This window comes from Elephas maximus, chromosome 7 (assembly GCF_024166365.1).
Source record: "Elephas maximus indicus isolate mEleMax1 chromosome 7, mEleMax1 primary haplotype, whole genome shotgun sequence".
In the NCBI taxonomy this organism is placed as follows: Eukaryota; Metazoa; Chordata; class Mammalia; order Proboscidea; family Elephantidae; genus Elephas; species Elephas maximus.
Genome location: NC_064825.1, coordinates 19729015 through 19750575, shown reverse-complemented (window position 1 = coordinate 19750575; position 21561 = coordinate 19729015). Strand labels below are relative to the sequence as shown.

Here is a 21561-nt window from a genome sequence, read left to right as displayed (position 1 = left end):
TGGGTGGATGGGTGGGACGGGATGGATGGGACGGGATGGATGGATGGAAGCTTATGTTGACCACCAGCGCACGTGAGGCTAGGAGGAAACCCTTGACCTGATATCAGGAGATCTGAATTGAAGTAGCAGCCCTGTCCCTAATTTGCTGTGACCTTGAGTTTCTGGCTTTTTATCTGTAAAAGGAATTACTGAGAGGATTAAATGCAACACTATCTATGAAAATATCTGATAAGGAGATACTCAATAATATGTGTGGCAAATCTTAAAATACAGTCAACTTAGCCATCTGTTCTAATACAAGTGCAGTACCATAGAAAATACAAACAGCTGATAATCTTTCCAGGGTAATTGTACTTGATTTAAGAAAGAATTTTTACTCCAATAGATTAAATTTTGTCATCATGTTTTACTTAGGTTAATGTTAAGTGTTTATGTATTTTTAGGCCATATCCACTAATGCCAATTGGGAGTGACTCTAACTTACTCTTTAGGAAAATTAGCCTATATTGGCATATTTTACATTTTCTTTATGTCACAGATTTGCTAGAAGAGAGTATTTCATAATTGCTAAACATTAAAGTTAAGATATTATTGTTGCTGTTTATTTGCAGAGTATCATTACATAGCCAACAGAATCTCATGACTGTCTCAAACCTTGGTGTCATATTTGGCCCAACTCTAATGAGAGCACAGGAAGAAACTGTGGCTGCCATGATGAATATTAAATTTCAGAATATAGTGGTTGAAATCCTGATTGAACACTATGAAAAGGTAGGCATGAAAATGGGAGAAATGTCAAATTTTGTATCTTGCTTTCAAAAAGGAATTTTGCATTTGTGCTATGGCTGCTATCCAAAGGGACAGCAGTTCGAATCCACCAGGCGCTCTTTGGAAACTCTACGGGGCAGTTCTACTCTGTCCTATAGGGTCGCTATAAGTCAGAATCGACTCAATGGCACTGGGTTGGGTATCATCTATGAGCTTTTTACATTGTGATTGCAGATTCCTATTGAATGTTAGCCTTTTAAGCTCTGTATAAATTACTTCTTTGTGAGAACTTTGATTTTTCTCGTTCCTTGTTTAGTTTTTAAGTGTTTCTCAAAATCTCCCAGGGAGATGGTTCCCTTTTTTTTCCTACATCATGTATATATTTCAAAGAGTTCTTCTTTGGCACTTATGTAGTCAGCTTACTGTTTACATTCACAGAAGACTTTAAAATCATTTTGTGGCTAAATCTATTTTAGCCTTCTCTCTTTTTTTTATTGTGCTTTAAATGAAAGTTTACAAATCAAGTCAGTCTCTCACATAAAAACTTACATACCACCTTGCTACATACTCCCAATTACTGTTCCCCTAATGAGACACCCCGCTCTCTCCCTCCACTCTCTCTTTTCGTGTCCATTTTGCCAGCTTCTAACCCCTCTACCCTCTCATCTCCCCTCCAGGCAGGAGATGCCAACATAGTCTCAAGTGTCCACCTGATCCAAGAAGCTCACTCCTCGCCACCATCCCTCTCCAATCCATTGTCCAGTCCAATCCATGTCTGAAGAGTTGGCTTTGGGAATGGTTCCTGTCCTGGGCCAACAGAAGGTCTGGGGACCATGACCACCGGGGTCCTTCCAGTTTCAGTCAGACCATTAGTCTGGTCTTTTTATGAGAATTTGGGTCCCTCAGGGGTTCTCTGTTGTATTCCCTGTCAGGGCAGTCATTGATTGTAGCTGGGCACCATCTACTTCTGGTCTCAGGCTGATGTAGTCTCTGGTTCATGTGGCCCTTTCTGTCTCTTGGGCTTGTAATTGCATTGTGTCCTTGGTGTTCTTCATTCTCCTTTGATCCAGGTGGGTTGAGACCAATTAATGCATCTTAGATGGCTGCTTGCTAGCATTTAAGACCCCAGACGCCACTCTTCAGAGTAGGGTGCAGAATGTTTTCTTAATAGATTTTATTATGCCAGTTGACTTAGATGTCGCCTGAAATCATGGTCCCCAAACCCATGCCCTTGCTACACTGGCATTCAAAGCATTCAGTTTATTCTGGAAACTTCTTTGCTCTTGGTTTAGTCCAGTTGTGCTGACCTCCCCTGTATTGCGTGTTGTCTTTCCCTTCACCTAAAGTAATTCTTATCTACCAACTAATTAGTGAATACCCCTCTCCTACCCTTCAACCCTCCCTCCTCTCCTAACCACAAAAGAATGTTTTCTTCTGAGTTTAAACTGTTTCTTAAGCTCTTATAATAGTGGTCTTATACAATATTTGTCCTTTTGCAACTAATTTCACTCAGCGTAATGCCTCCCATAAGCTTCTCTTTTTATGCCTCAAAAATTAGACTCTTAATTATATTGTACAGGTGATATTCTCAATAAAATAAATACAGTGAATGGAGTCTTGAGGTCCTCCCTATATCCATTCCCTAAGGGAAGTTTCTTTAAAAGAATAACTATGTGGTAGCTGTGGAAATGGGAAATTGTGAAAGCCAGCCTGACTAGATTATTAATCGAATGTGGCCATTCAGGATCTGACCCTTTGTGATCCATTCATGTCTGATGTAGTTTCTCTGAGAGATTGACTCTCCTTTTCTCCTCACCTCTCCCCGGTCTATCCCTGGTGTCTGTAGAAGAGTGATTTTAGTGCCTGTTGAAGGTCGTTAGCTCTCTCTCAGCCCAAGAATACATGGCTGCTTACTGTAGCTGTGCTTAATCCTCTACCAGCAGCTTGTCACCTCTTTGAAAGCTCAGAGCCAACTTCTGTGGGGAAGCGTCAGAGAAGGAGCCTTTTTCTTGCAGGTTATGTTCCTCAGAGTATGAAGGGGCAAAAAAGAGCACTGTAATAAAAAGAACCAATATGTTTTGACTTGGACATTTATTCATATTTGAAAGGTTTCCTTAAAATCATTGGGAAATCTTTTGAATTTCGCTGTTGCGGGGGGTAGGGTAGAAGAATTAAAAAGAAATAAAACTCACTGTAAATGGAAAGGATCCCTGGTGGCACAGTGGTTAAGAGCTCAGCTGCTAACCAAAAGGTCGGTAATTCAAACCCACCAGACTGCTTGGAAACCCTATGGTGCAGTTCTGCTCTGTCCTGTAGGGTTGCTATGAGTAGGAATAGACTGGATGGCAACAGGTTTGGATTTTTTTTTCGTAAATGGAAAAGGAAGTTATAATTGCTCTGGAATATTGATTTTTTTCTATGTCAGGTATCTCTTGCTGTGCTGCAGATTAAGTACCATCTAGTTTGAAGATTATTAATAACCTTCAAAGTTTATTTTAGGGTGATGATGGCAATTTCAGCCTTTGATTGACCTTATCCATTTTTCTTCTATGTAGATTTTTCATACTGCCCCAGACCCAAGCATTCCTCTTCCTCAGCCTCAGTCACGATCTGGATCCCGGAGAACACGTGCAATCTGCCTCTCTACGGGTTCTCGGAAGCCCAGAGGGAGGTATACTCCCTGCTTGGCTGAACCAGATAGTAAGTGTGCCTGGCTTTCGAGAGATGCTTTCTTCATTCTCTAATTCAGCCTTACCTCACCTTATTGGTAATTAGGTAGAAACAGAAAATGTTTCACTGATCCTGTCCCCACTCCCCTAACATTTATATATTCTTTGTCAGTATAGTTGCGAGCTTTCTTGGGCAAGCAAATTCATTATTGCTACAAAGGAAAAAAATAGTTTTCTTGGTACCCTTTTTTCTGCAGCCGTGATTAAGTACATCGGGTACTACTTTATAGTAGGTTTTGTCCTGTTATCGAAGTGACAGAGAAGAAAGCAAGAGAAGGTCTGGCCGAAGCAGTCATTTTCTTGCCTTCTTTCACACTATGTTCTTAAAGTGTCATCTCTTGGGTATCAAAGGAAAAAATAAAATGTTACACCATGCATTATCACTAACTTATTATTCTTAGCCAAGCCCTGAGGTGATGTAGGTGGTAGCCTGAGCCCACGACATGTAATAAACTGACCATCCTCATTTTAAGCCCCACAAACCTCCAATTTCAACAAAAACAGCATGTACAAATTTTTAGTTTAGATACATTTGACAGCACACTTTATTAGTGCAGTTGCTCTAATTATTCTTATACTTTCAAGAACATTAAAAATAAACTCAGTTATGTAGCCAGTTTCTTAGTTGCTGTATTCTCAGTAGGACAAGGAAAAAAATGCTCTCTTTGAAAATTGTGAGCAGCTTTTAGTTTGCTACTGCCATTTAACAGTGACTTTTTTTTTTTTTTTTTTGAATGGAGGGGGACTAGTGTGCACTGTAACTCAGGATCAACCAAGATCAGAAAAGTAAAAGAAGGGGATAATATGTCTTCAACATACCCCTTTCTGTTGATTCCTTTTTTGGGGGGCGGTGGGGGGAGGGAAGTGAAAATATATGCAGCTATACACCATTTCAACAATTTATATATGTGTACAACTCAGTAACATTGATAATATTCTTCAAATTGTGCAATCATCCATTCTCACCATCCTTCTCCAGATTGCTTTTCTTTTACTTCTGCATCCTGTTTCAGAAGGAAATTTTGGCCAGAATCCAAGTCATTCCACTAATGCTTCAAGAAGTAAAGCTATTGCATAGGGGCAGGGTGCATATAAAAATCTTCCTAGATTAGTATTGGAAAAAAAAAGTGCATTTACCAAGTCCAAATGCATATTTAAAGCCTCTCTCCAGTACTGAGGACACTTCTCCATAGCAGATAAAGACCTGTCACTTCACCGGGTCATATGGCCAGAGAGGACATGGCGAGTTGGAAAAACTGAAGGTTTCGGTGGTGCGGTTATCAACAGATAGCGCCTGTTTCTTTTCTCTCTCCCTCCCCTACTCTTCCTCAGGTGACTCCTATAGCAGCAGCCCTGATAGTACACCTATGGGTAGCATTGAATCACTCTCCTCTCACTCATCTGAACAAAACAGTACTCCGAAGTCTGCTTCCTGCCAGACCCGGGAGAAATCTGGTGGGATCCCCTGGATTGCAACCCCATCATCTGCCAGTGGACAGAAAAGCCTTGGTCTCTGGACAACTAGTCCTGAATCGAGTTCTAGAGAAGATGCAACCAAAACGGATGCGGAATCAGACTGCCAGAGCGTAGCCTCGGTCACTAGCCCGGGGGACGTTTCCCCACCAATAGACCTGGTCAAGAAAGGGCCCTATGGGCTATCGGGGCTGAAAAGATCCTCAGCTTCCTCCCTCAGATCCATCTCTGCACCTGAAGGTAAGCCGGCATGGAACTTGTGCAAGATATTATTGTCTCGGTGTCACTGGCTTGATTATTCAGCATGATTAAGCAGGAAAAAAGTTAAATGGTGAAGGAACTATTGATGCTTATCTGCTTTGTTCCCAGCTTGGATTTCTAAAACTCCTGTGCACTGTGACTTTTTACCTGGATCTTTCCATCTCTGTTAGGTGATGTCTTTGTAATTATTGTAGATTGTGATCTCCTTGAGTGATGGGCTGCTGTGTTCAAAGAACATTCTGTACCTTCCCATTTGGGCTTGAAGAAAAATGCTTCCTTTTGTTATGCACATGTACTGTGTTATTGCCTTTATTTTGTCTAATAGCACTTTGCCTGTTTTCTTGGGCTTTCTTTTTAGGAAACAAGAGCTACAGTGGCTCCATTCAAAGCTTAACTTCCATAGGCTCCAAAGAGACGCCCAAAGCCCCACCAAACCCAGACCTGCCTCCAAAAATGTGCAGGAGGTTAAGGTTAGACACCGCCTCGAGCAATGGCTATCAGCGACCTGGCTCGGTGTAAGTGTGGAAGTGTTTGTCATTGCTTGTGTCTCCCGGGATACAGAGGGGTTTAGGGTGTTCACAAGGGCCCTTGGCCGTCCCACAGCTGAATGTCTCATCTGTAGGTCCCACTTCTGTAGGGCCCTGTCCCATTCTAAACAATGATGCGAAAATTAGAATAGGCTTAACAAAAAAAAAAACAAAACCAAACCCACTGCCGTTGAGTCGATTCTGACTCAGAGCGACCCTATAGGAAAGAATAGAACTGCCCCATAGAGTTTCCAAGGAACGCTTGGTGGATTCAAACTGCCGACCTCTTGATTAGCAGCTGTAGCACTTAACCACTACGCCACCAGGGTTTCCAGAGTAGGCTGAGGATATATAAATAATCTCATGTAAGGACTTTCCTCAGATGCAGAGCTATGGCTCAATTTAAGGACATAATCATAAATGTATAATAGAGTAGCTGTGGACTTTGAAATTAGGAGGCTTCCTATAAAAGCTGAACATCCATCTCTCCGCTAAAGAGACCACCGTGTGGTGCCTGTCAGCGAAGCCCAGAGCCCACCTCTCCTCTTGACCTAGCCTAATCAGCCACAGATTGTTAAAAAGACAACCACTCTCTAGCTTGTGCGGATTAGTTTTCTCCCCTCCCCATCACACATCTCCCCTACCTGAGTACTCACTGATTTAAGCAGGCTTATAGAGAACAAGGAAACCCTGGTAGCGTAGTGGTTAAGTGCCATGGCTGCTAACCAAAGGGTCGGCAGTTCGAATCTGCCAGGCACTCCTTGGAAACTCTATGAGGAAGTTCCACTCTGTCCTATAGAGCCGCTATGAGTCGGAATCGACTCGAAGGCACTGGGTTTGGGTTTATAGAGAACAAGGAACCCTGGTGGTACAGTGGTTAAGAACTCAGCTGCTAATCAAAAAGGTTGGCAGCTCAAATACACCAGTCGCCCCGTGGGCAGTTCTACTTTCTCCTATAGTCGCTATGAGTCGAAATTGACTCATTGGCAATGGGTTTGGTTTGGTTTAGAAAGTTTAGATAGCCAGTCCACATATCCTCAGTTAATAAGTACAACAGTCGAGTTTCCAACCGAAGGATCTCTAACTTGGATTCCGTGTTTTTCCTGTTGTCTCATGCCCATTTTGAGTATGATGATACCCTTGACATTTTAATTATTCATTGAAAGTCCAGTAATGCATTTTATGAAGCCTGTTTCCGTAAGAACGGTATCTTAAATTCATTCGTTCATCCTTTTCTTTGACAAGAACTTTCAGTTTCAGAGTGTGTTCAACAAAGCTTATGTCTCTTGGTCAGACATCAAGCTATGGTGGTGTAGACAAATACATTTGTAAATCTGCTCCCTTGTGTGTGTAGTTCTAGCCATTAAGGGAAATTAAATTTTGATCCACTGTATCAGGGAAGAATGGAAGAATTTAAACGCCTTCATTTGTTTGGGAAAGAGAATAGGTTCTTCTTTTTTGTTATTGTGCTAATAGTTAAAGTAGAAATTAAAACGAGGGCATGTATGTTCTGTGTTGTTGTTATTAGATGCCATCCAGTCAATTTTCGACTCATAGCAACCCCATGTGACAGAGTAGAACTGCCACATAGGGTTTCCTAGGCTGTAATCTTTACAGTGGAGCCCCGGTGGCACAGTGATTAAGCGTTTGGCTGCTAATCAGAAGATCGCAGTTCAAATCCACCAGCCACTTCTTGGAAACTCTATGCAGCAGCTCTACTCTGTCCTATAGGGTCGCAATCTGTTGTCATCGACTTGAAGGCAATGGGTTTTGTTTCTTTTTTATGCTCATCTTTACAGTAGCAGACCGTCAGTTCTTTCTCCCATGGAACGACTGGGTGGGTTCAAACCACGGACCTTTAGGTTGGCAGCCAAGCGCTTAACCATTATACCACTAGGTCTCCCTAGATGTTCTATAATAGGTGGAAAATGATCTTTGAGATTTTCAAATGGCTTAGCTTTCCCTGGGAAAAAAAGTTTGGCTGTTAAAGAAATGATATTTTTAAGTCTAGGTTAAAACATCATTCAAGGAATTCGGTACTCTCTTCTAGTAAATATAGGAACTTTTCTAAATGGCCCAGGGTACCTTGGTTTTAATTCTGTTCACTCTGTACCCGATAGTTCTCACTTTTCTAATAGAACGTGCCCTTTTCCCTCCATGATTTGAAACAAGATTTGAATTCATGGATTCATTTATTGACCATATTTTCAGAGTCCCTCCTTTCTATTATAGAACTATGTTGAAATGTAAAAATGCATGGAATAGTTTTAGCATTAGTTTCTTCTCCACTCTAGCTCTCAGAGTGAAGACAATTCTTTGTCATTTTGTGTTTGAGTTTTTGATTCTTCCCTTGTGGCTCTGCAGGACTCAGTAGCATGCTGCTGGTAGCGAAGTAGGGAAAAAATGTTCCTTTTCCTACTCCCATGGGATGGTAACTCCAGGTTCGTTACAGTCTGATACCGTGTCAGCTGAAAACTGGTGTTAAAAATCTTTTCCGCATAAAACTTAAAACGATTAAAATTCAGGTCAAATTTTGGTGACGGTTTTTGTTTTGTTTAGCTGATGACACTGCCTTTCATTTTGACCTGACTAATTTCCTGACTGATTTAATGAAACTTGCATTTTTAAAATTATTTTTCAGAGTGGCAGCAAAAGCCCAGCTGTTTGAAAATGTTGGTTCAGTTAAGCCAGTTTCTTCTGGGCGGTAAGTCCTTAACACTCTTAAATGAATTAAAAAACAAAACAAAACTGACATTGTTGACTTGACATGACAAGTTGTCCTTGACAGCTGTGCCCCTCAGTTATACAGATGGCCAGATACACATACCCTGACCCTTTACGTGTTCCTTTCTGGGGAGAAGATCATGTCTGTACACCGTATTTCATTTCTCATATCGGTACAGTGACGCCTCCTTTGCAAAAACCTTCACAGAACAAGGGTTCTAAACAAACAGGTTTTCTAAAAGTCAGAAGTTGACATAACCCTTTGCACACCAGAGGCTCATTTTATGGCAATCACTTTGTGGAAATTTTTCAAAAATGTATTTTTGACTTTAAAAAGTCACTTAGTTTTTTTTTTTTTTTCCTTCTTCTTGAAGAATCTTCATGAATATCAGTTGCAAAATGTTACCATTCTTAAGGACAACTGAAGTGTGGTGGAGCTAACTGCCCTAGGTGGCTCTGTGTTTGGAGTACAGTACTCCATTCACTGGTTCCTGATTTTTCTTCTGCTCCATTCTTAAAAAGTTATGAGTTGTTACATCATGCTGCTATTCTTGTGTTTCCTTCCAAAGTTCCTGCTTTTGTCTTCTTACGGCCCAAATAGATTTTTCTAATCTGTGCAGGGCTTTGATTTTTAATTTGAATATGTCTAAAATAATGGAATTTCCTAAGGGCAGCAGTTTTCTGTCTTTTTTTCTTTATTATTATTAATTATTTGCCTTCAGCAACCAGCAGTACATTGGTGGCAGATAGGAGGTATTCAGTAAATGCTTATTGTTGAAAGAGCGTATAAATGAGAGAACAAACCTTGATTTTGCATTTGAATGTAATGAGGCATTTTTGAGCTTTATGTCTAGATCGTTAAGGCTATGAAGCAAAGGAACCACAGATAATTGAAGCATTGCTATATAGTTCTTTTAAAAAAAATTGTGCAATCCTGTTATCTTTTATGGAAACCCTGGTGGTGTAGTGGTTAAGTGCTATGGCTACTAACCAAGAGGTCGGCAGTTCGAATCTGCCAGGTGTTTCTTGGGAACTCTATGGGGCAGTTCCACTCTACCCTATAGTGTCGCTATGAGTTGTCGACTCGACGGCAGTGGGGTTTTTTTTTATTATTTTTTATAAACCTTATGAAAGTATGTGGATTTACTCTGCAAGCCTTTATTAAGGACCTCTTGGCCCACTGCTAGGGATAATGATGACCTTCAGACTCCTTCTGGTTTTGTCCAAAGCCTAGTCAGGGACCTCGTGTGTTAGTTGTTACGTCGATATCTTACTAGCACAGAGGTCAATGACTTGTTTATATAACAGATCCCAGAGCACTTGCATATACCTTACCTCTCTACCTTTAACGTCTTCTATTTTATCAAGTAATGGAAAAATTAGGCACCCTGCATGTCAGAGCAAACATCATTTCTGAGATTCTGTCATCATTTTTAAATCTTAGTGTAAGGGCTTTAACCTTATTATTAAGGAGCCCTGGTGGCACAGTGGTTAAGCGTTTGGCTGCTAACCAAAAGTTTGGTGGTTTGAACCCACCCGGTGACTCTGCAGGAGAAAGAACTGGTGATCTGATACCATAAAGATTAAAAACCAAAACCAAACACATTGCTGTTGAGTCAATTCTGACTCATAGTACAGCCTAGAAAACCCTATGAGGCAGTTCTACAATGTCACATGGGGTCGTTATGAGTTGACAGTTGACTCATCAGCACCTAACGACAGCAGCATTTCTGGGAAATTATTTGTCCGTTGTTCTGGATGGTTGAATTTCTCCACTAGATGGAGCCCTTTTATTAGGAAGCTCTAATCTTTTTTTTTTTTTTTTTAATCTTACTCTGAATTAAGAACTCCAGTACTGTAATCAAAAAGGTAATCCCACAGAGCTTTAAAAAAAAAATTTATTAATTTAGTAAATCCAAAAACTGTCATGTAACACACACTCAGATGTTCAACAAGCAACCAACACATTTTTAATATGCTTTTACATTCTTAATACTCTAAATCAGCTTCTCATGGGCTGTCAGCATCAATGTAGAGCTCATTCAGTGGTACATCGAGGGTTATACTCTTTCTCTGTTAGCCAGCCCACAACACTGTCAGAACTTGTCCCTGGGACAGGCACAGAGGAACATGAATGGACTTCAGGGTAAGACAAACTCACATTCAGATTCTTGTTCTACCGCTTCCTAGTTGTATAACCTTGGAGTTACATTTTGTAATTCTGTTTTCTTTATAAAATGGAGGTTGTAATTCTGTTCTTGCCAGATTACTGTGTGTATCCATAATATTGTATTTGAAGTACACAAATAATGTATTTAAATGGAGCCACTGAGCAATGAGATGAACCTTAACAAAAAATTCAAGTGGCTGTTTCCAGGAGGTTGTGAAGGAAAGACAATAGTCAGCCATTTAGGGTGGAATTGGTAAGATGAAGAAGACCTTAATTAGGACAGTGATAAAAGAATGAGAAGTTATAAGGAGATCTTTATGGATATGATCTCTACAATAATAATAACAACTATTATGATTATCCAAGTAAAAAAAAACTTGGATCCATAATCAACAGCCACAGAAGTAGCAGTCAAGAAATCAAAAGACGCATTGATTGGGCAAATCTGCTGCAAAGGACCTCTTCAAAGGGTTGAAGAGCAAAGATGTCAACCTGAAGACTAAGGAGCACCTGACCCAAGCCATGGTATTTTCAATCACATCATATGCATGTGAAAGCTGGACAATGAATAAGGAAGACCAAAGAAGAGTTGATGCCTTTGGATTGTGGTGTTGGTGAAGAATATTGAATATACCATAGATTGCCAAAAGAATGAACAAATATGTCTTGGAAGAAGAACGGCGAGAATGCTCCTTAGAGGCAAGGATGGTGAGACTGCATCTGACATACTATTGGACATGTTGTCAGGAGGGATCAGTCCCTGGAGAAGGACATCATACTTGCCAGCGTACAGGGTCAGCGGAAAAGAGGAAGACCTTCAACGAGGTGGATTGACACAGTGGCAGCAACAATGAGCTCAAGCATAACAACAATCTTGAGGATGGCACAGGACCGGGCAGTGTTTCGTTCGGTTGTGGGTAGGGTCGCTATGAGTCAGAACTGACTCGACGGCACCTAACAACAACAACGATTATGATTATGATTATTAAAACTGCTTGTCTAAGACATTCAAGCCTCTAATTGATACATTAATATCACTTGATAGTCTTTTGCACCATTAAATGCAACTAAACATGGATAGATGTCCAGGTCATTTCCTTGACTAACCTCACTGATTGCTATGTTGCCTACTTCACATTCTTTCTAAGAAATCAAGGTTACCTTTGAATTGGACCTTGGAAGATGATGGAACCAGTAGAGGTAATAGGAAGAAAAGGCGTGTTTGGGAAAGAGACCAGTTGGGGGATTTTGGTAGATGGTCCTGAGCGTTGGAAAAGTAATGCCTTTGGGAGTCAAGGTCTCTGGAGCCATTGAGCAATGAGATGCACCTTAATAAATAATGCAAGTGGCTGTTTCCAGAAGGTTGTGAAGAAAAGACAATAGTCAGCCATTTAGGGCGGAATTGGTAAGATGAAGAAGACCTTAATTAGGACAGTGATAAAAGAATGAGAAGTTATAAGGAGATCTTATGGATACGATCAACATTGGGACTGGGAATGAGAGGCAGCTAAAAAAAGTTCCAGTTCTTTGAAACTGCAGGTCAGAAAGAGTGATAATTTAGCTTGTAATCTTAGGTTGTGAGTACATAGAGGGGAGGGGAAGTTTGGCCATAGAGTTTGAAGAGCCTGAGGAGAATCAAGAGACAGTTGGAAATGTGCAGTTGGAACCCCAGAGAGAGCATGGGGTTTGATGTCATTTGAATAACTTCTGTACTGCAGGGGTTAAGGCGAGGGTGCCCAGGGATGGGGCTTGTTGAGTGAAAGCAGAAAAATGGCCAAGTTGTCACATTTGGAGAATGTGTTTATTTAAGATCTGGCAAAGGAGAGCCTGAAGGACTTGATCAGGAAGAGAAGGCATCACCAACAGTTGTAGAAGTTACAAAAAAGTCAAGGAGATCAGGAGAGGCTACTGGTTTGACCCGTATGATATCATTGGAAATCTTTTAAAAAAGCAGGTTTAGTGGTGTGTGTGGTGGGGGGAGGGGGAGGGTGCTCTGCAAAGGGACTTTACCTATAAGAATTGTTAAAATAAAGATTCCTGAGATTTGCACAGACCTTCTAAACCAGAATGCCTGGGAAAGTTGCATCTTTGACAACCTCCCCAAGTGAATTTTCTGTCCCAAATGATTTTAAAGCTTGAGAATCATTAGAGTAAACAAAAATTCTATAGTATCTAGCATAGCTTAAGCAGACATTGGTTATTTATAATTGCTTACTTAATCTGTGAAATGCCTTCAAAAGCCTAATGTACCATCCATCTGTCACTATGCTGTGTCTCAGCAATGTAAAGATGGTGTATGTTCTGCTGTGTATACTCGCAACAACACTAGATAAAATATTTTTAAGAATATGCATAAAGACATGTGGAAAGCAGAACTCTTGAAGCCTTCACCTTGGTCATAGTCAGAGGGGACATCTATTTAAAGGAGCCATAGACAAGATACACACATATCTACTGAAGGTTGAATGGAGAATTGAGATAATAAGTGTAAAGATATAAAATATTTAGCCCAGTGCCTGGCTTATTTATAAGCGTTCCTATAGTTATAATTAAAAAATAATAATATTGTGTTCATAACTACAGACCACAAAAACAAACCTCAATCAAATCTTGCCCAGTGAATTTGGGTTGTAAGAACGCTGTAAGTCCCTGGTTAAAGCAGTGACATACAGAGACACACATAAGATGAAGTAAGCATGGTGATACATGTAAGATAGACGTAAGCAGCCATGACTTTTTAAAAAAAAAAGCTGAATTTTTCCTTGTACAGAATTTCAAGAATATTAATAAGCTAACGCAATAAATAAAAACCGATCTTAATTTCATCAAAGGCACCCTGGCGGTGCGATGGTTAGTCATTTGGCTGGTAACCCTAAGTGGGCAGTTCGAACCCACCAGCTGTTCCTCGGGAGAAAGATGTGGCAATCTGCTTCCATGAGATTACAGCTTTGGAAACCCTAGGGGGCAGTTCCACTCTGTCATATAGGGTCTCTATGAATCAGAATTGGCTGGATGGTAATGGCATGGGGTATAATTTCATCACTTAAAGATAACTACTGATAACATTTTGGTGTACAGCCTTCTAATCTCATCTACGATGGTGGTTCTCACAACTCCTTTATAGACTTAAATCACTGAGGACCCCAAAGAGCTTTTATGCATGGAGGCTCTATCTATTGAATTTTACTGTATTAAAAATGTAAACTGTGAAATTAAAAACAGGTGTTTATTATCTATTGATACGTATTATGTTAGAAATTTAATATATTCACTTAATATAAGAATAATAGGCCATACATGTCAGGGCAAATTTAATGTAATTTTTATGTTTATGTTCGAACCAAACTCACCCCCTGCTCCATGGGAGAAAAGACCTAGCAGTCTGCTCCCGTAAAGGTTATAGCCTAGGAAACCCTATAAGGCAGTTCTACTCAGCCCTATAAGGTCACTATGAGTTGAAATCTACTCAGTGGCACACAACAACAGCAAATAAAAATAGTTTATATGATTTATTGAATACTCAATACTTACATTGTTGTGATTTTTTTTTACCTTTTCTATATAGTATTACTTTGACGTATTTGTAACTCTGTCTGTGTGCACTCCTATTCCTTTCAGAAGTGAAGCTCACAACAGTATATACGATGTGTGTATGTGTGTGTGTGTGTGTGTGTGTATCATTGTCAGATAGCTCTCCAGAAAACACCGTATCAGTTTTGATTTGGCGAGGCTTTAATTTCTCTTATGATAAAGATGGCAGGGGTGAATTTTGCACACTGAGCCAATCAAGCCTTTGTCCATTTGCTCATCAGCATTAGATGGTGTTTAGAATTAGGAGTGAGGCTGTGTACCGATCATCTTCTGGGTGAGAAGGAGAGAAATGGCTTTTTCACATTAGTCTCTCATGCAGTTAGAAGCAAGATTTTCAAAAAGCCTTTTCAAAGGGATATTAGAATCTTCTGAAGAAAGACACAATAGGTGGTAGTGTTATTTTCACATCCTCTTCAATAGACCAAGGCAGTAGAAGAGGAAGCATTAGCACCTGGAGAGAAAACTTCACTGTCACTGTCACAGAGGAGTCTATATTAAATCATCAGAGCTCTCTGCAGAGTGAACACGTGTAGTCACACATCTCAGTGGAAGAAAACTAAACCTGTGTAGTTATGTGCACAAATAATTGAAAAATCATGACAGATAGTATTTTGTGCTGTATATTTTTGACACATTCGACAATATCTTTTTATTTAGTGATATAATTATTCTGTATGCCTCCTGCACTCCCACCCTAATCCAATTTCATAAAATCCTATAAAAAAAAATTCATGTCTGAAACATTAATAAAAAGAATTTGGTTGCGTTTTAAGACATAATTTCAAAAATTGCATCATAGCAAATATTGTATCTTAACCATTTCTGTAGCTAAAAATTGTTTTCTTATGTATCTCTTAATTATTTTAATGACTCAAAGCAGTAAGACTTCATGTTTATTGAAAGGAAATTTTTGCTGTTAGAAAATTTGATCTTTAAAAAAATCTCTTCATATTTTTAGAGAAGAAGCTCTGCAGTCTTCAAATATACTATTATTAGATCATACGACTATGCTTGGCTAAAAAATTTGTAGGAAAAACTGACATTCTTTCTACTCAAGATGACCACGGTCTGATTCTTAGAAGGCTACAGAACTTGTTTGCATCCTCTTCCTCCACCCCACCAGCAAAAGCACGTGCGTGCATTCACATGCACACACATACAGCTCTTCTTTAGTGCAAAGCCCCTGTCCTTCACTGGCTCAATTCTTTCTTAGACCGAGTTTCACTGGGAAGTGGTGCTGTGAGGGCAAATGGCCACTCCCAAATCTGTCTGCTGTTGGCTCCCCTTACACGCTTTCTGAAAATGCAGCTTGAGATTCACCCCATATGAAACCAACTCTGGGGACAGCTCCAGAATTTTCTTCTGTAAGCTTTCCAGTCTTCAGATTCTCATTTGGGAATCCCGATTTAAATGACAGAGCCTCGTTCTGGAAGTGTAGAGGTAAGATGCAAGGTCTAGCCCCACCCAGGGAAAAGAAATCATTTGGAATTGACAGTGCAATGCTGCTGCTTTGGCAGAGGTGCAGAGGGCAAACACTGCTGATGGTTCTTTGCAGGTAAAACGCTGGGACCTCAGGGAGGAAAGAATCTTTAAAAGGACTCATCATCTGGAAAAAGAGCACATAGAGCATCTTCCCTTTCTGTCATTCATCCATCAGCAAATATTTACTTATTACGAAGCATCGGCAACCTTCCAGGCATTGGGGATACAATCATTTGTGGACAAGGCCTGGTTCTTAATTTCATGGAGGTTGGTTACATTCTAGTTGGGGAAGAAGATAACAAAGTTGTCACCAATAATACTATAACAGATAATAGTACCATGCGGAGTTAAAACCGGAGGATATGATAGTTGCCTGGGCAGCTATTTTAGATTGTGTGGTCAGAGAAGGCCTTTTTGGCCTCATGAAATTAAGATGAACCTGAAACACACAGCCACGTAAAGATCAAGAGGAAAGCATCTCATGTAGAGGGCTCAGCAAGAATGACAGCCCTGATGTGGGAAGGAGTTTGTCATGTTTGAGGAAGAGGAGTGTGACTGGAGTGTAAGGGCTGAGCAGAGGGAGGTGCCAAAAGAGGCAGGAGAGACCGGCAGGCCTCCGATCATGAACAGTTGGTAGGCCAGAGTGGGAAACCAGTTGAAGAGTTGTAATGAGGGAAGTAACTTGATCTGATGAATCTTTTCAAAACCACCCTCTGGGTCATCTGTACAGAATACATTGTAAGAGGACTAAAGAGGAAACCTAGAGGATTTAGGAAGTTAGGAAACCATTTGGTCAACCAGGCCAGAAATGGTATTGACTTGTACTCTAGTTGTGTTAGAGATGCTGAGAAGTGGGTGGGGTCAGGCAATGTTGCAAGTCCTACCAATGAAGTTGAGTAGACCAAAAAAAACAGACCCGTTGAGTCATTTCCAACCCAGCGACCCTATAGGACAAGGTAGAACTACCCCATATGGTTTCCAAGGCTGTAATCTTTATGGAAGCACACTGCCATATCTTCCTGTAGAGCTGCTAGTGGTTTCGAACTGCCAATCTTTAGCTTAGCAGCTGAGCACCTTAACTACTGTGCCACCAGGGCTGCCGAGTAAATGTGTTTTTATTGGTGATTTGATTGACAGTCCCAGATAATGGCTTTTATGTTGGCTAAAAATTTTTTTTTTTTTTAAATCAGGAGATTGCATATAAAACTTTGAAATTCTGGCTTATCTTAAAAAACTAGATTATCTGGCCACATTGAGCCTGAATCCTCTTATGATAATAGATCTTGGGAGGTGAATGTTGGCTTTCCTTTTTAGCAGATGGGTATACTGCCTGGTTTTTGAAGGTTCCCATCAATCCCTGTTGTCTTCCTGACAGTAAGGCCAGTTTTGGTTGCCATTTGTCATTGACTAATTCCAGTGTTTTTCTTAAATCATTCTGCCATACCTTCTAGGTATAAAAACTGCTGAATCCCATCCCTGATGTTCTCCAAATGACAGTGGCCCAAAAAAAAAAAAAGCTTTAGGGTACTTATAAACTTTCCTATATAGCTGTAAAAGTAACATATTTTGCAGCATGCTAACAAGTAAATAATAACATTCTTCAAAACTGGTCTATGTGGTTTCAAGTCAGGAGGTTACCCTTGGGGACACTGACTGGAAGAAAACACAAGAGTGCTTTTGGTGTGCTGGTAATTCAGTTTCTTGTTCTGGGTAGTGGCTATACAGTTGTGTTCAGTTTGTGAAAATGTACATATGTACAGTTACATGTGCACTTTATGTATATTATGCTCCAATTACAACTAAAAACTAATCACATTCTTTAAGAACGTTGTTGTTAAGTGCCATCGAGTCAGGTTTGACTCATACCTACCCTATGTACAAAAGAAGGAAACACTTCCTGGTCCTTTGCCTTCTTCACAGTCATTGCTATGCTCAAGCCGATTGTTGGAACTACTGTATCAATCCATCTCGTCAGGGGTCCTCCTTGTTTTCGCTGACCCTCCGCTTTACCAAGCGTGATGCCCTTCTCCAGGGATTGGTCCCCCCTGATAACATGTCTAAAGTATGTGAGAGGAAGTCTCACCATTCTCACTTTCAAGGAGCACTCTAACTGTACTTCTTCCAAGACAGATTTGTTCATTCTCCTGGTAGTCATGGTGACATCTTTGCCTTTGCACACTTCGTCTTTTGCAGCAGATCTACCCAATGCAATGTGTTCTTTGATATCTTGACTGCAGCTTCCATGGACGTTGATTATGGATCCAAGTGTAGTTGTCCCTCGATATTCAGGGGGGATTGGTTCAGGATAACAAAATCCGTGGATACTCAAGTCTGGTATAAAATGGCATAGTATTTGCATATAACCTATACACATCCTCCCGTATACTTTAAATCATCTCTCGAGTACTTATAATGTCTAACACAGTGTAAATGCAGTGTAAATAGTTGTTTGATCGCAATTGAAGACTTGCTCTGGAAGGTAGTCTTTGTCTTCTATGAGTTTCTTGAGCTCTTCTGGGAACACTGATGCTGCCTGGGCATCTGATGGTGATTCTCCTGTGATCTTTATGTTCTTGAAGCTGTAGCACTTTACATAGCTAACAAGCCATCTCTTACTACCTGAAACTTCTTCCTCTCACTGTCCTCAACCCCATCATACTAGGCCTTTGAGGGATTACTTTGACCTTTTAATTGCTTTTTAGGAGCCATTTTTCATGGAAACAAAGGGTGTATACAACGTAAAAAAAAAAAATAATAATAAGAAGTGAACAAATGAGATGCATGGCGAACAAATGAGATGCGTGGTGAACAGTGCACAAACAAGTGCTGGGGAGAGACCGAGGATCTGTGAAATGGTGGGAGGCTACAGCAGGGTATGCCTGCACATCATTTTATTTGCATAGATTCAGTGTAGTGCTGGGTGCCTGGCAAATTCAGGTTTTGCTTTCTGGAACTTTTTTTTTCCCAAATATTTTTGATCCGTGGTTGGTTGTATCCACGAATGCCAAACCCATGGATACAGTGGGCTGAATGTAAAATGAAATCCTTGACAACTTCAATATTTTCTTCATTTATCCATTTAAGAATAGTTTTACGTAAATGCCCTCGAGTTGCGTGTTGCGATTTTTACAAATTGTTTCTTAATTTTTCAGCCAAGCCAAAGCTATGTATTCCTGTAAAGCAGAGCACAGCCATGAGCTCTCCTTCCCACAGGGGGCGATATTTTCTAATGGTAAGTACCTCCATTCTCTTAAGTTCATAATCATGTGGAAGGAAGATGAAGGAATAGTGTGGTGGTAATGTCTGAAGTAAGGAGCCCTGGTGGCACAAAGGTTAAGAACTTGGCTGCTAACCAGAAGGCTGGTGGTTTGAACCACCCGGCCACTTCACAGGAGGAAGACCTAGCAATCTGCTTCCATGAAGATTACAGCCAAGAAAACCCTTTGGGGCAGCTCTACTCTGTCACATGGGGTCACTATGAGTCAAAAATTGTCTTGATGGCATCTAACAACAACAAGAAAACTCTAAAGTAGAAGCCAAAAAAAAACCCAAACCCATTGCTGTTGAGTCAGTTCCTATTCCTAGTGACCCTACAGGAGTAGAACTGCCCAATAGGGTTTCCAAGGAGCAGCTGGTAGATTTGAACCGCCATCTTTTTGGTTATTAGTCAAGCTCTTAACCACTGTGCCACCGGAGCTCCAAAGTAGAAGCCAGGAAAGTTGAATTCTGTCTCTCATTACCTGCATAAGTGAGCAAATCAAATCCCTCTTGGGCCCAGTTTTCTTCTCTATGCAAGCATGCGTGTGTGTGTATGTGGGAGGGGGCACACATGTATGAGAGACAGAGAGATTGATTGCATAATTGTATGAATGCAAAAGACATTTCCAGCTTTAAAAGTGCTGAGATATTTTGTTTTGAAAATTTGAGTGCAATCTGATATGGATTTTTACCTATTTGCTTATATAATTATTTGATGCTAATAATGATTGGGTAACTTTTTTTTTTTTTTTTGCCAGTGTACCCATCGGTGGAACCAGGATGGTTAAAAGCAACTTATGAAGGCAAAACAGGACTAGTCCCAGAAAATTATGTTGTCTTCCTCTAATACTACTTAGTGGATGGCAGTATCTTCATGGTATCCATGGTAATGAATAATAAGTGCTATGATTTTATCTGACACAGATATGGGGATCAGCCCACTAAGTGAAAGCTGTTGATTTCTACCAAGTTCTATACCAGCAGACTGTGTAGCTCCCTATTAATAGAAAAAGGAAAAACAAAATGTTTAAATTGTTGGCCAGTCATTTATTGGCTGGTTTCTTATTTACAGATATCTTGCCTTGGTTTTTTTTTTAAATAATACGTAACTGCAGTGTCTCGCCCATAATGATTGCAGAATCTCAAATACTATGTTAAGCACTATATCCCAGAAATTTGGAAACTAGAATTGCGCTGTAAAAATTTTTGAGATCTTTTACTGCCTGCCATTTGCTGAGGAACCTTGAAATCATTACTTTGAAATATAATTTAAACTGTTCATTTGTTATTTTTTCTTAAAAATATATCGCTTTTATATATGATTGTTTTGCTGGTCCTAAACATTTCAAAGAAATAAGTCCTTTTTTTTTTTTTAATCATACCTTTATTTTTATTTGTATTCCAAGTAGATGATATTCAAGAGGAATAATGTATGTCATGTCTATAATGAATCAAATTAGGTCATACACTGATAACACTGTAAACAGCCCGTCCAGCATTCCGGATACCTTCCATGGATTTAGAGCAGGGGTTGGCAAGCTATTTCTGTAAAGGCCTGATAGTAAATATTTCTGGCTTTCTGGGCCCTGTAGTCTCTGTCAGAAAACTCTGCCACTGTAGTGCAGAAGCAGCCATAGACGATACATAAACAAGTGAGCGTGACTGTGTTCCAATTAAACTTTATTTGGAGACACTGAAATTTGAATTTCATGTGTCGTGAAATTTTTTTTTTTTTTAATTAAAAAAAATCTATTTAAAAATATAAAAACCATTCTTAGTACATGGGCCTTACAAAAGCAGTGGTGGGCCAGATTTGGCTCATGGGCTACAGTTTGCTGACCCCTGGTTTAGAGGATGTGTAAAGCTATCTTCATAACTGGGGGATTTTCAGCAAATTTTGTGATGTTAACATATAAATCCTGGTAAATCATATGTATGTATCTTCTACTGATAGCATGTGAGCATCACAAAAGTGTAATTACAGTCTTAGTAAAACAGTGTGTTAGAAGCGAGAATGGCAAGACTTCGTCTCACTTATTTTGGCTGTGTCATCAGGACGGACCAGTCACTGGAGAAGGACATCATGCTTGGTAAAGTAGACGCATCGACACGGCGGCTGCAACAATGTGCTCAAACATAGCAATGATTGTGAGTGAGGAAGGTGCATGACGGGGCAACGTTTCGTTCTGTTATACGCAGGGTCGCTGCGAGTTGAAGCCAACTCAGCCACACCTGACAACAACACAAAAGTGTGAAAGTGCAGTATAAAGACACAAAACTTAAATTTTACATGTAACTCTGTAAAGTATGAGAGTATTTTACTGATACGCTATTTTGGCTTTTGAGATGTCCTTCTCCAAAGGTTAAGATGTTGCTTGAAGACACTGGTAAGAAAGCTGTGTCTTCTAAGTCTAAAGCCTGTGCTTAGTTGAAACAGATATGAACGGATATAAACACAAAGGTACAGGATTCGTAAATTAATTTGAGCCACAAAGTTGGAAATTATTTCCAACTCATAGCAACCCTATAGGAGAGAGTAGAGCTGCCTCATAGGGTTTCCAAGGAGTGGCTGGTGGAT

At 40.1% G+C, this 21561-nt stretch overlaps 1 protein-coding gene across 2 annotated transcripts in view; it reads left to right on the top strand.

The window, feature by feature from the left end:
• The window catches only part of ARHGAP42 (Rho GTPase activating protein 42), a 321223-nt gene extending 300866 nt beyond the window's left edge, over positions 1–20357 (top strand). For both annotated transcript variants that reach the window (XM_049889483.1, XM_049889482.1), the window contains 7 exons: positions 612–771; positions 3324–3468; positions 4830–5210; positions 5590–5746; positions 8400–8462; positions 18878–18957; positions 19742–20357. In XM_049889483.1, the coding sequence (XP_049745440.1) occupies positions 612–771; positions 3324–3468; positions 4830–5210; positions 5590–5746; positions 8400–8462; positions 18878–18957; positions 19742–19830 (1075 nt within the window). In that variant the 3' untranslated portion in view covers positions 19831–20357. The remainder of the gene's footprint in view (positions 1–611; positions 772–3323; positions 3469–4829; positions 5211–5589; positions 5747–8399; positions 8463–18877; positions 18958–19741) is intronic.
• Positions 20358–21561: the final 1204 nt, after the last annotated feature.